General features: G+C 39.6%; 1 protein-coding gene across 3 annotated transcripts in view; it reads right to left on the minus strand.

Annotated features, from left to right (window-relative positions):
* zfpm2a (zinc finger protein, FOG family member 2a) overlaps window positions 1–10,477 on the minus strand; it is a 142,606-nt gene extending 132,129 nt beyond the window's left edge. For all 3 annotated transcript variants that reach the window (XM_061777005.1, XM_061777004.1, XM_061777003.1), the window contains exon 1: window positions 10,023–10,477. In XM_061777005.1, the coding sequence (XP_061632989.1) occupies window positions 10,023–10,062 (40 nt within the window). In that variant the 5' untranslated portion in view covers window positions 10,063–10,477. The remainder of the gene's footprint in view (window positions 1–10,022) is intronic.
* Between the last annotated feature and the right edge of the window lie 3,188 nt (window positions 10,478–13,665).

The raw sequence follows: 13,665 nt of genomic DNA on the forward strand, positions 1-13,665 counted from the left end.
GGGGTGTTGGACCTGCTCGCAGGAACCAGAGATCTCTCGGCCAGCGCCCAGGCCTGGACCCGCCTCCAACTCGCCCGCGGAGAACAGGCAAGGTTCCTGCACACGCGGCACAACATCAGTGAGCTCATCGCCCTCCCTCCCCTTCTTCATCTCTCTCTTTCCCTCCCACCATCTCCTCTGCAACCCCCCTTTACCGACTGGCTGCCCATTTGCTTCCTGGCTGCAGCTTGGTGGAGGGGATGGGATCTGAACTCAACTTAGACACAGAGTTTCCAGATTTCACAGATGGCAGTGAGAGGCTTTGCATGGAGGTGAGGAAACAGCGAGAGAAGAGGAGACAGAAAGAAAAAAGGGAGCGAGAGGAAGCCGCAATACCGGCGCCGAAGCGAGGCCGATTTCACACCGTGGCAGAGTGCACTAAAGCAGGCCGCCGTTAATCCACTCACTGAGGGAAAGGCCTGGAGCGATTCCACCGCCCAACCGCCATCTCCATCCACAAAGCCATAAATGGTGCATTATACAACCGGGCTTCAGAGACACTGTTGATATGCTGATAGGTGATGGACAAAGACCAAAGCAGCCACAGGAGCCAAGCCGCATACGCAACTGAAGGCTTTAGCGCTGGACAGAAGAGCCCACACGTATTCAAGCGTGATCTCTGTACCTGCTGAGGTGCAAACTGTTAGAGCACTTAAATCTGCCTTGCATATCAAGGTTAGCTCGAGGTCTGAGAACAGTGATGGATGTCAAACATACTAACACTACCACTTCTGCTCTCCAACAAAGCAGCTTTTTTTTCCGCACCCCCGTCCCCACTGTGAATTCATATCTGTAAAGTTACCAAAAGTCTGAGAAGATGAGTCTTTGAACTTATGAAAGGCAATCATTATGAATGAAAGAAGACAGGAAATATATAAACATGAGGGAATTTAAATAAATTGCCACAAAGAAAATCCCAGAGAGTTCAGTGAATTGTGTAACGATAAGACAGCGACCAGGCTGAGCCACAAAATGAGATGTTTTACATGAAGCGAGCAGCGGTCTAGATTAGAGCGCCATCCTGTTTGGACATGAAGCCAATTGGGTTACTATCACATGTAGAGAAAATTTGAAAGATAAGTGAGAACTATGAGAATTGTTCTAATCCAACTGTAACAAAAAAGCTGAAGTATATTGGCTTTTCCCCAAAGAGGCACTGTATGATAAGCATCTCTGATGAAAGAAGTTCATTAGTTGTGCACAGTGTAATGTAACATGCTGTATTATGAGCCTAAGCCAACCTACAGCGAGGCAGTCTCTAAATGAAGCCTCAGGCATTTAACGGACATCATTAGTTGAAAACATATAAGAGATAATTATGGTAATTACAAACCCATTTTATTCACCCTGAGTCTTTGACAAGAACATTGTCATATCAACCACTTCAAAAAAACAAAGAGTTGTTGTCCCCTCACATAAATGATGTCCAGTTCCATTGGGATGGGAAGATTATGATTTGTATTGTTCGGCTAGTGGCTCTGAATGGAGGCTACATTTTGCACAATGTAAAACAAGATCCACATTTGTTGAATTTTACTTCCATTTGCACAGCCACTTCATTGCAAGTGAGACCTTGATGTTGAAAGCAGCTCCATACAAAGTTAATGAATGTGTCAGTTATATCCATGGACCCTCGGTGAGGCCCACATTTTCTTTAAATATCAGGCACCACATGAAGCTCTACTTGAATGTTTTAAAATGATCTAAACAGTGACAAAAGACCAAATGTTGTATGGAACAGAGACATTGAGAGTAAAAGGGAAACAACGAATACTTGGGTGTTTATTTACAATATGCATCCAATCATCTTTTGTCACAATTCCATGTTGGTCTTCCTCCAAAACCACAGAACAACGCGCACTGCAGATTGTTTTTCCTACTTTGGGCTCTTTGCTCAACAAACACATAATATGGGGGTGCCGTCTTATCAGATTCTGCTTCCAATAACAGATCGCTTCAAGTCAACGCTGTTGTTTAAGTTACTCCATCCCCTGGGAACATTCAGTTCAAACAAGTCAAGAGACATCTGCCAGTCGACTGCAGCTGATGATGTCAACGGGTCTCTGTTGGTACCACATTCCTCCAACACTTTCAATCATTCCCTGTGTGATTACTGCAGTAGGATATTACTGTACAAACTATGACCATGTGTCCAGCTGCCACAAAGCTTGGCAACATATTACAGTTTGTCAAAGCCAGCTATTGCCAGGGAGAGACCGATACAGAGAGGAGAGAAGCCATTGACCTTTGTGTCCTTCATATTTGCCTAGCTTCCCCTCAACCCCAATCTTGAGAGTGAAATCTTCTGATCCCAAACTAACTGTCAACTAGCTTGAGATGGTGGCAAAGCCGGCGGACATCAATCAATCAGATTTTCTCCTCGTCGATCAGAGAAAGCTTTTTTCCCCCTGTTTTTCTCAAGCTTATCAAGTGACCCTGTTTCTGAAGCTTAAAAAAAATGATTATGGTCAAATGTATGTCTCAGAGAGTCACAGCCACTTCCTGAACTAAGCGTCATATGTGATGATTGTAGCTTTTCAAAATCTGCCACTTAATTCTGCTGTCATTCTGGAAATTGTGAGTTTGAGCCTGTTATCCTTGGTTTTCAGGAATGCATGAACCTCAGATAAAAATCCAATCTGATACCATTAAACAAAATGCCATTTTAGCTGGCTTACACTTGCTCGGTGTCAACAGTTTGCAGTAATTACTAGATAAGCATTCTCTCAAATGCACAAAGAAAATTGGCTAATTCTGAAATAATACTGACTGCTTTTCTCCCTGGATGTGTACTCACTTAGCCACTTAGCAAGGCCTGCATTGAGTAGCAGGAGATGTGCAGTTTGCATTGTTTCACTTCTTTTGTCACACACACTGTTTGATCTGATACGCATAGTTCATAGAAAAAAATTATCAATAGTCGTCAACCAGTTCTGATTATTAGGACTGCATTACGACTATTTACGTAGTAACACTTTCTGCTAATCACATGCAGAAAGATATGGCCTCTGATCACATGAGGTGTAAGCTGCGCAGTCAACAGCTTTAGTAGCTTTGAAATGCCGGAAATCAAAACACAGCTTTTTTTGAAAGTATTAACATGTTTTGAAGTTTGTTTTATATTTTAAGCATATTTGACATAAATTGTTTATCTGTTTACAAAGTCTTGTCATTAGTGATTTTCCACTGAACCCTTAAGATGCTCTGCGTTTTATGCCATTCGTCTGGCAGAAAATGCTGATGTACAAATTGAACTGAAAGGCTTGTTGCCTTAATCCTCTGTTGCCACCTATGCTTTAACTATCTTGAGAGCCTGGTGCATTTCATCCGATGTAAAGTTCTGCAATGCGCTCTCTCCCCACCTCCCCCCAAAAAAGAAAGAAAAAAAAACAAAACATCTCCAGTAATTCCTGCCAAGCTATAGATTTGGCCCCGACAGCTATTAGGGTGTTACTCTGTGATATGCAAGCTACTATCCTGCTTTAGAAATGGCGTTCGCTAAATTATCCCCTTCATGACGGTTTGGACATAAATGGATTTTCTATCGATTACAATATATTGTAACAATGCCTAATATTGAGTAATATGATTTCATACATATGCCAAAATTCAGTCAAAACAAAAATATCTGTGTAACATTGCTTTGATTGAATGAAATTAATTAAATAGAACCAATCAAAATAACCATATCGTAGAGGAAGACGGCCAAACAATGTCAGAAACATGCGCGCATTGCATGCAGATCTACAGTATAACTACTGTGGTGTGGCCCATGGAGAGGCGTGATGAAACATCCATATCCATAATACAGAACATCAAAACCATTTAGTGGCATAAAAACAACGGCGATACCCCTGAACCCCTTAATTGTGCACTGGCTTCATTCCTAATCCATATGCATCACCAAGGTGAAAGGAACAGTGCTAGTTAAATGAAAGAAGAATTCATGATGTGTGGCAGCCTCTCCTACTCAGCCGAGCTATTTCCTCTCTTGGCTGGGCTAGAGAATGTTAAATGAGGCAATTGTGTCCCCGAGGCAAGAAGAGGATGAAAAAAAGCAGGCATTGCCCCTGCTCCAACCCTTAGGAACATTCTGCAGCATGATGAGGTACATCCAAGCACCCTCGCCTGCCGTTTTACCTAAATAGCTCATATACTGGATTTCCATAGTCACGTATGTTTTTAGTATTTTGGAACGATTCCTTGCCCCAATGTTTAAAAAACAACTACATCAGGAAGTTGTCAGATCCAGCTCGGGGTGGCAATGACATACAGGATAGTTTGAATAAGTAATAGCGATATCTGCTATGGCAAGGTTTGTGTTATTTATTTTAACGCTGACTGCAATTATAACGGTTTTCTATTTATATATTTTCTATATTTCTATGTTATCTCTTTATCTCATGATGTAACATTGCTGCGATGACTTTTTTTATTTTTTATTTATTTATTTATTTATTTATTTACTTTTGTCAATGTATGATATGATCCGTAACAGCAATCAGTAGACATAGTAGGGTGCTGAGTTGGACCTTTTAATCTTCTGTGGCTGTGTTTGCAGGAAACTGATCTCGCCTGCAGTCCCACACTGTCAGCTATACAGACACACTCCACAGTGACACCTCTGATAATCAAAGCTTTGTCTGGGTCTTAAAAGGACGTACTTGAACAACAGCAAGACCAGAGGCCCTCTTTGCTTGTAATGGCCTTTGGACGTCAATATTTAAATCTTACATCTCCGTTGTGATTACAATGTTGCCTTTCTCTCGCCCCCCACCTCCTGTCCTGAAACAACAAGGTGGGGGTAAAAGAAAGCCTAAATCAATGATCTTTGAGTCTAGATTCCGAAGCAGTTTGCCACTCTCAGCAGCAAGATAAGATAAACTCTCTTTGACCTTAGAGATGAAGTTGCCATGACAATCAGGGAGTCCACTTCTTTATTGATATTTTCCTGATGTAACAACAAATGCAACTAGATCCCGTGCTTGATAATGGTGATTAATTATTACCAATATTGATCGCTACAAGCAAGAGACAAGGCTATTAACTTAAAGCAGTCTGAAAGTCATTGTTACCTGGGGGCTCAATAGGCATCCCTGATATAAAATCTGAATAAACAGAGAGCTACACAGTCAGGTCATTTAAAAAAAAGGAAAAAAGAAAACACTCACACACACACAAAGTAACAATAAAAGCGTTAGAAGACATTATTTACAGACATTACAAATACCTGTACATGTTATTTAAGATATATTTACAAAATTTATGTTTTTTGTTTTTTATATGAAGATGGCAACAGTGCCTAAATAAATCCCACATAATGATAGCCTAGCCAAGCAGTCATTGGAATAATAACAGAAGAATCCAGGAAAGAGGAAGATAAAGAGGAAACTGTGTGAGGAAGTGACCCTGCACCTTGGTTGCAACCCTGCCCACATATCACATCGCTGTCTTGGCTTTGCGGGCTGCAGGGCCACCGAGGAAAACTTTAGGCACTGTCATTCTGTCGGCTCCCAAGCACAAGCCCATCCAACATGACACACAGCTCTTTAGAACAAAGAAAAGGACAGCTGCTGTCTATCTTTTCCCTATAGCTGCAGATGACAGCAGTTAGGATCAGTGCTTCAAGTGCGAAATGATTCTGCATTCATTTTTTTTAAACAATAAATAAAAATCTAACTTGTTATTTTGCTACAAAGGTAATGAGGCAATTGGGTATCCGACAGTATAAGACATAGAAACAACACATGTTGTTATTGTCAGGGAACAGATGTTAGCGTGAAAGTTGGCATTCAGCAACCATTTTGCTTCTGAATCAAATCAACAACAAAAAAACACAGGAGACACAAAATGACTGCCACCTAATGAAAGACAGACCCTTAAACACACAGCAAGGCAGACACATGGACATTTTTGGATTTCCCACCCCTGAAACGTGACAGCCACAGTTGCCAGTGTTTGTGGGCAAGGGTGAGAGGCGGCACGATACAACTCTTGCAGTCTACAGCAATCTCCGCAAGAACACTGCGATGTGAAAAATATGGACTCTCTTCAAGTTCCACAAAAATAAATACTTCAACACAGCTCACAGCTCAGATCCTTCTGCTAGAACACACGGGCACATGCTTGTCACACTGTACAGTATATGTGCTAATGTATACATAAGCACATACACGCACACACAAACACGCACACAAACGCACACACAGAGGATGTTGGCAGACAATTCAGTAAACACTCCTCTTATCATTTACTACTGTAATCTACCTCTGATAAATGCCCCTCAAAGATAGAAATGTCACCTCATATGATAACATTTTCCTGGCGCTCCATAAGTGGCCATATGCAAAGGCTAGGTAGAAAAAATATATATCCTTGTTGTTTATTTTTGTTTCAAACTGCAGGGACTACATAGTGTCTCTTGAAATTAAGGTAATCAAGTATGTACAGTGCATGTAGTTAGTTAATAGCAATTTACAATAATATACAAACAACAACAAAGACCTCAATTTAATTTTTACTTTTAATATTGTTCGTCATCGACAAAATGAAGATGACCCTTTTTTCAACTTTTCCGTAGTGTATATGTAAAAAAATGAACAGCAGTAACATGAGTGTACACTGCAGAGGATCGTCTTTTTGAATGGGAGATCACTATCACTGGACTAGATTAAGAATAATGACGGTATGACATAGTATTAAACCCTGAAGAATGTGGGTGCTGTAATCACTACAGCTTGCCACTTCATTCTGATTGGATAATGTGAATTAAAAGGACAAGAAAAGAAGCGGCAAGAATTCTCAGGTGGTCCATATAAAGATGACAACAGTTATAAGGCTACAGGACTAAGTCAGTTTAATAAGCACGTTTGACATTAGATGTCTGAGCTTGGCCTCAGAGGGATGCTTCAATATGTTCCCATAAACACTAGCCGAGGCACACCCCCTACATCATCCAGATTCCCCTTTATGCTGTGAAACTTTGCAGGGCAATTTTACAGAAAAATTACTCCGAGCGGCCTGGTTTCAATTCAGCCTGTTCATATCTTTCCTTCCTATTAAGCATCAAAATGTTCTCCTCTCAGTACCAATAGCGGTATGGACACCACAGCTGTTGGAAGAAGGGAGGGAGCGATGGAGGAAAGGGTGGGGATGAGAAGAGAGGATACAGGGAACTTGGTGGCATTCACACATCATATTACAGCATGAGCTAATCGCAATCCGCAGAGCATCACCGATATGTTCATCACTCCCGTCCAATTCGACCGACCTGCCTAACAATCTGGGCAATTTATTGGCATATTGGCACGGGGTGATAAGGCTAAAAACAACAGCAGCGAGCAGCTGGGCCAGGGAGATGAGCTGATAACATTGATATGTGCTCCCACACAAAACACCTCCACCACTATCTCCTTCTTCTATCAAACTCCTATTACAATAAAAGTGTATGGGTTTTCTCTTTCTTGGAAAAGGGGTGGGCGATCCAGAAAATGGGGCAAAAAAAACACATGTAACATTACACAGGGAAAAAAAACAAGAGGGAAAATACATAATTTATCACTGTATTATCGGGATGTCCAGGCAGCCTAATCAAGAGTACTGAGTGACTATTTTTTACCTTATCATCCAAAGTGGTGGAAACGGAGAAGGAATTATCAGGCAGCTGCAGATTGCTAGGCTGGAATTTTAATGGTCATAATCGGGTTTCTGATGGTATATCTTCCCTGCTTATCTTTCCCATTATCTGCCCTTATCTCCCCAGTCATCGGAGCAAATTAATGGTGCTCTTTCAGCATTGCCCTTTTATCACCGCTCAGAGAGCACCCAAGGGGAAAGAATAAGCAAAATATTAAAATACTGCATAAATCACAATTTTAGATAACAGTCCAATGTATGCAGGAGGGGATGGGGTGGCAGCGGTGGCGGTGGGGGCACTGCGCCCAACAACCTTTTTGTCCTTTAGAATGACGGTCTGCGCTGACTTTCTATGCAGTGCCTTTTCCCAAGAGTTCCCAGAGTGGGAGAGAGGATCTAGGCTCCTGGTGACCTTTCTGGTGGCAACTCGAGCTTGATTATACAGCCGCACACGGACTGCACATTAACATGATCTTACACATGACATATTAATTCACGCACGGCCGGGTCACAATGATGAAACGGCAACACAAATGTTAGACTTCCTTCTTTTGACAACAACACTTGGATGCTGCGATTGGATTGGCTCAAAGAGGAGCAGATCCCCCACGTCATACGCTGGCTGGTGTTATGGCTTTGCTATGTTCAGCTAAGAGTAAAAAAAAATAATATATTAAAAATTAAAAAACAAATAAATACATGCAAATGTTCCTTACTGTTACTTGACTTTTTCTTTTTTGATCTTATGGAATTGAGAGTGAAATTCCCAATTGTTGGAAGGCTCTGTATATTCAATGAATTATTTAGGTATAAGGAAAAAAGTTATGAATAAAAAGTTTGAATGGGAAATATAATATAAAATGTAGCAAATATTTTCAATATTGAATATGTATTCCAAGTGCTGACATATTATCAATTATGTTGAAATGTAAGGGGGGGGGATCTATATCATGGCCTAATATAAAAACAATATTAAATGTAAATAAGATAGGCAACCACAAATAGTTTGGAATTAAAAATGGCATAATGCCCTCTGAGGCTCAATTATCTGGTACAAAAGTAATCAAATGTGATTGAATTCCATGATACAGTATTTGTCCCGTTCAAAATAATATGCATAATAATGCTAACACACGCGCTACTTAAGTGTTGCTTTTTTTCCTTAGTCCCTCACTCAAAATTGTTTTAATTCATGAAGAAGCAAATGTTCAAGACAAATTATTTGCGGTGCAATTTTTATATTGTGACCTCGTCTTACAGTCTGTCAAACTCCTGCAGCACTCAAGTGCTGAAAGAAACACCAACACTAAACATACTTATTAAACACGCACTGTCAGCTTGATTTGAGACTGAAGAATGTCAATATGCTTTTTGTGCCAGTATGTGGATGTGACTGTTGAAATTCCCTAATTTAGGTACGTCAACAAGACAAAGGATTTATAAAAGTAATAAAATAATAAAATGAAAAGGAAAAAAAAACATAGGTTCATGTCTTTGGACACATCATAAAAAAAAGAATAAAAGAATAGTAATGAGGTAATCTACACTTAGTGGGCTGCATTAAAATAACAGTTATAACAGTTAACAGTTATAGGAAAAAAATCTATTAAATGAACAATAAGCATTACATAAATTACTGGTGATAACAATGTTTTCAAATAGCATTCATTAAAAAAAAAAAAAAAAAAAAACTTCAACTGTAAAACGTGTCAGGTACACACACCTGTATATGAGGGTCAGTGACTATAAAAATGCCTTAGAGCGTTTGCGTGTGTGTGCGCGTGTGTGTGGCGCGTGTGTCTGTGTGTGCGTGTGTCTGTGCGTGTGGCAATTAAAGCGTCTAATAGTACAATTTAATAACAACTGTATTATCCTACAGTATTTTGAAGGCTCAAAATTTTTGGTAATGTTTTTTTTTTCAGCGCATGCATATGACATTTCACACCGGCTCCCTAAATGAGGATGCACGCACTGAAGTGATGCACTTCGACAGTCCACACACACACACACACACACACACACACACTTGGGGATGGAAACTAAATGAAAGTAGGACCAGACCACCCAGAGTAAAAGGTCACTTCACACAGTCACTTTGCACCTTGGGTCAAACTTTGGAGCCACGAGGCGGCAACCGTGAGGTTTGGAGCGGAACTCACCTCTATAGAGCCCCCCCCCAGCCCCCCCCCCCCCAAAAAAAAATGAAGTGCAAAGGAAGCGCGTTCACCGTTCAGTCAATGGCGACATTTAGGGGTATTCGGCGTCTTTGTGGACATAGCGTTGACGATATCGGAGCAAGCTCTACAAAGCCGGAATACAACACGGGAAGAAATAAGACAACTACTTACGTTTGATCTGCCTGGGGTTGCTCTGCTTCCTTCGGGACATGCCTGCTGCCTGACCGCTCAGTCAATCCAGGTGTAGTGTTGACAGAGCGATAGGTTTTGGTTCATCCAAGCGGGTTGAAAAAAAAACAAAAAAACAAAAAAAAAAAAAAACAATTTCAGGTGGTAACTGAGAAGGGGGGGATAAAAAGAAGAAAAAGCGGCTATTTAAGTACTTTTTTTAAACGTCTATCGTTCCGTCTGCCTTCGCTTTATCTTTCTGTCCTCCCTGGCTTTGCTTTGGCTTTGCCCCTCTCTCTTTTCCCTCTCTCTCTCTCTCTCTCTCTCTCTCTCTCTCTCTCTCTCTCTCTCTCTCTCTTCTCACATGCTCGCAGGCTCTCTCGCTCGCCCTTCTCTCTCTTTCTGTCTTTCCTTTCTGCAACCAGGCTGAGCTTCGCGGCGTTCCGCGTGCTCTGACTGTGGAGGTGTAGGCGTTTCGCGCTTTTGTTTGAAGATAAGGTTTGGCCCTCATCGGCTACCGTAGCCACGGCTTTGTGAACTTCACATGCAATTGACAGTTTGGTTTAAGACACTCTTGACAAATTACAGATGCATCTAGTTGTAAATATAAACGCCAGTCAGGCATATTGCACAAAATGATTATTATTATTATCATCATTACTATTATCATTATTGTTATTAATAATATTATTAATAATTATAATTAATAATTAATGAATAATAATGCAATTAGATTTCACCCAACTCATCCAAACACATCAGAAGATATAATATGTCTCAAACCAGCTAAATTGAAATCATCCTGCAACCCCACCTATTAATTGTTTTTTTTAATTCACACACACAGGGAATTTATATATATATATATATATATATATATATATATATATATATATATATATATATATATATATATATACATATATATATATATATGGCAATCCAAAAATCATGGCAACCCAAAAATTACAATCATAAATATTTCCTGGTACATTTTGACGTTTGTTTCCACAATGCGCTCTGGTGAGTTTGACCTAACATGACATATTTAGATTTCACTGCAAATTGAGAATACTGTACGCGCACCTTTCACATTTTCTTCAAAAAAATTTTTTATTCATATTTAATAAGGGCCACTGCAAGTGATAGACACTTCTCTCAGACTATATAGAATCTGCCTAAATGTATTTAAAAAATAAAAGAGATTAAAAAAAAAAACATCCCCTTCAATATTCAGAGATTGACTGCACCATGTTCTGAAAACTGGAAATCACTGTCTTCAATTAGCCTGTTGGACTGCAAAGGAAGGCAAGCAAGTGGCCTGTGAAATTATCTCATAACCCAATTCCACAACTTTGGAATGGGGTCTAAAACTACGGAATAATTCATGCGACAGACGGTCAGTGGTGGTTCACCTCCATAAGAGCATCTGCTTTGCAAGCCTTCTCATCCTGTGCTCGCCCTCTATCCTCCGGTGGCTCCAGTTTAAAGTAAAAAGCTTTTCGTCATTCTTTCCATGCATACGCCGCTCTAACGAGCCAAATGGCAGTGGCAGTCGTGAGCAGTAAATCGTCGCTGTCAAAACCCTGAGAGTTCTTTTACATTGAAAAGGTATGCAGAATGGATGAACTTATATTTATCCATCCATATATATTTAAAATAATAAATAAAAAAATCTATTCAATTGCATATACTGTAATTCACTGAAGAGCTCCAAACTCTTGAACTTGAATTTATGATCACTTTCTATTGAGTTTTTGTTTGTGCAAAACTTACAAAATGACAGGTAATTTACTTACACATTTACAAACACAATCTTTGAACCATTTAATAAGGTTAAAAATTGGACAGTCAACCGACCCCTAAATAGCGCAGTCTACTGATCATGTTCATACTCCCCCAGGCCTAAATCAATAATATTTGGTAAGAGCAAAACCTTTTTGCATGAGAGGGAGCAAAATTGCCAGCTGAAGATTAATTTAACGCCACTCCTAAATCCTCTGACTGCAGCCTGGTTGTTCTCTGCTGTTCCTGAGCCTCAGTGACTTGTTTGAAGCGGTCCATGATTGACAGGTACGAATCTGCACCAGCAAGAGACCTTTTTTTTTTTCTTTTTTTTTCTTTCCCTCACTGCTCAGACCAGATGGTTGTGATAATTAACATGATACTGTTTCCATCACAGGGGAAATCACTGACACAAGGTTGGTCATATTAATAGGTTAAGGTATACTGTATGCTGTTGGGATGTTGCACAGTGTAACCACATAATCAGATTATTAGGGCAAAGGTTGATTTCATGTGCTAAATCATTTGATTACAGGTGCCAAATCACATCTGGGGACTGTCATTCAGTGTGGGTGCAGGGAAGGTGTGTTGTCTGTGGCTTCATCATGCTCAATATTTAACAAATGTTTCAGTGCCTCACACAGAGCTGTCTGATACTGCCATGTTAGCATTTATTGTTATAAGTTTTATACTGTATTCTGATTATTTACACCACAAGTGACTATCTTTACAAAAATTATGGCTGTATTTATTTACTCCATTGTGCTCTACAATGGACATGACTGACTAATAAAATTACACAGTTAATAGACAAGAGCAAAAGCTGTCATCTCAGCCAATTCATTATTATTATTATTTTTTGTTGTTGTTGTAACATTCTTTTAGTGTCTTAATTTATTGAATGGTTTAATTGAGGAAACATATTGTTATGAAACTGTAATACATGGATAAAAACCAAGCTATGATCTAACTGTTGTAAAACTAAATATTTTATTATTATCTATATATTTTGAAATTTGGCTCCAATTATGTTAATGCATGTATGTGTTTCAGGACTGAGCAAATACACACAAACAAATAATACTTTCTGAAAGGGTAACAGCAATAAAGAGGCCATACATTTTAGGCAGCATGACATGATATTACACTCACATTATATCATAATATTGTATGATAAATAATGACGCAAATATAATAATATTTTAGTTACTATCCATATTTTAGTTACTATCCATATTAGATGATATCCCCTATCATGGAGTTTCTTGGGGACTTGACTCGTGACTATCAATATGAGGTACAACCTTTTCATTAAAAAAATAAACATGAAATTGTTAAATTGGATTGGATGTTCTCCAAGTAATTTAAAAGAACCTCCATGTACAATTGTATTATGACAAAGATCAAATTACAAAGGTTAGGTCTTATTTTGGTTTACTTTTATATTTAACAACTCCACCAAATGTTAAAAAAAAAAAAAAAAAAAATCGTAAAGATTAAAAGTGTATCGTTCTGTGTTAATTTGTCTTGTAGGAAATGTTATATTACACACTGACAGCCTCATGCAGCTCCCTTTTCCACTGCAAGTCAGGAGCTGTACTGCATGTATGACAAATTACTAGCCTGATTTCTTTGAGGAGATCACACATGTCCGGTGGCACTGGGAGTCACAGCTATCCCTTGGACAGGAACTCCATCCTTAAAGAGCCGCCTCAGCAGCTAAAGTTGGACAGCAGTGTGATGATTTTGCCTGCTGTGGTGACACCCTCTGGCTCCTGGGGATTGGTTTGTCTCCTAAGGAAAGGGTGTTTGTGCATGTGTGTGCGTGTGCACGCACGCATCTGGGCCCGTGCCACTGTCC

This window comes from Phyllopteryx taeniolatus, chromosome 6 (assembly GCF_024500385.1).
Source record: "Phyllopteryx taeniolatus isolate TA_2022b chromosome 6, UOR_Ptae_1.2, whole genome shotgun sequence".
NCBI lineage: Eukaryota > Metazoa > Chordata > Actinopteri > Syngnathiformes > Syngnathidae > Phyllopteryx > Phyllopteryx taeniolatus.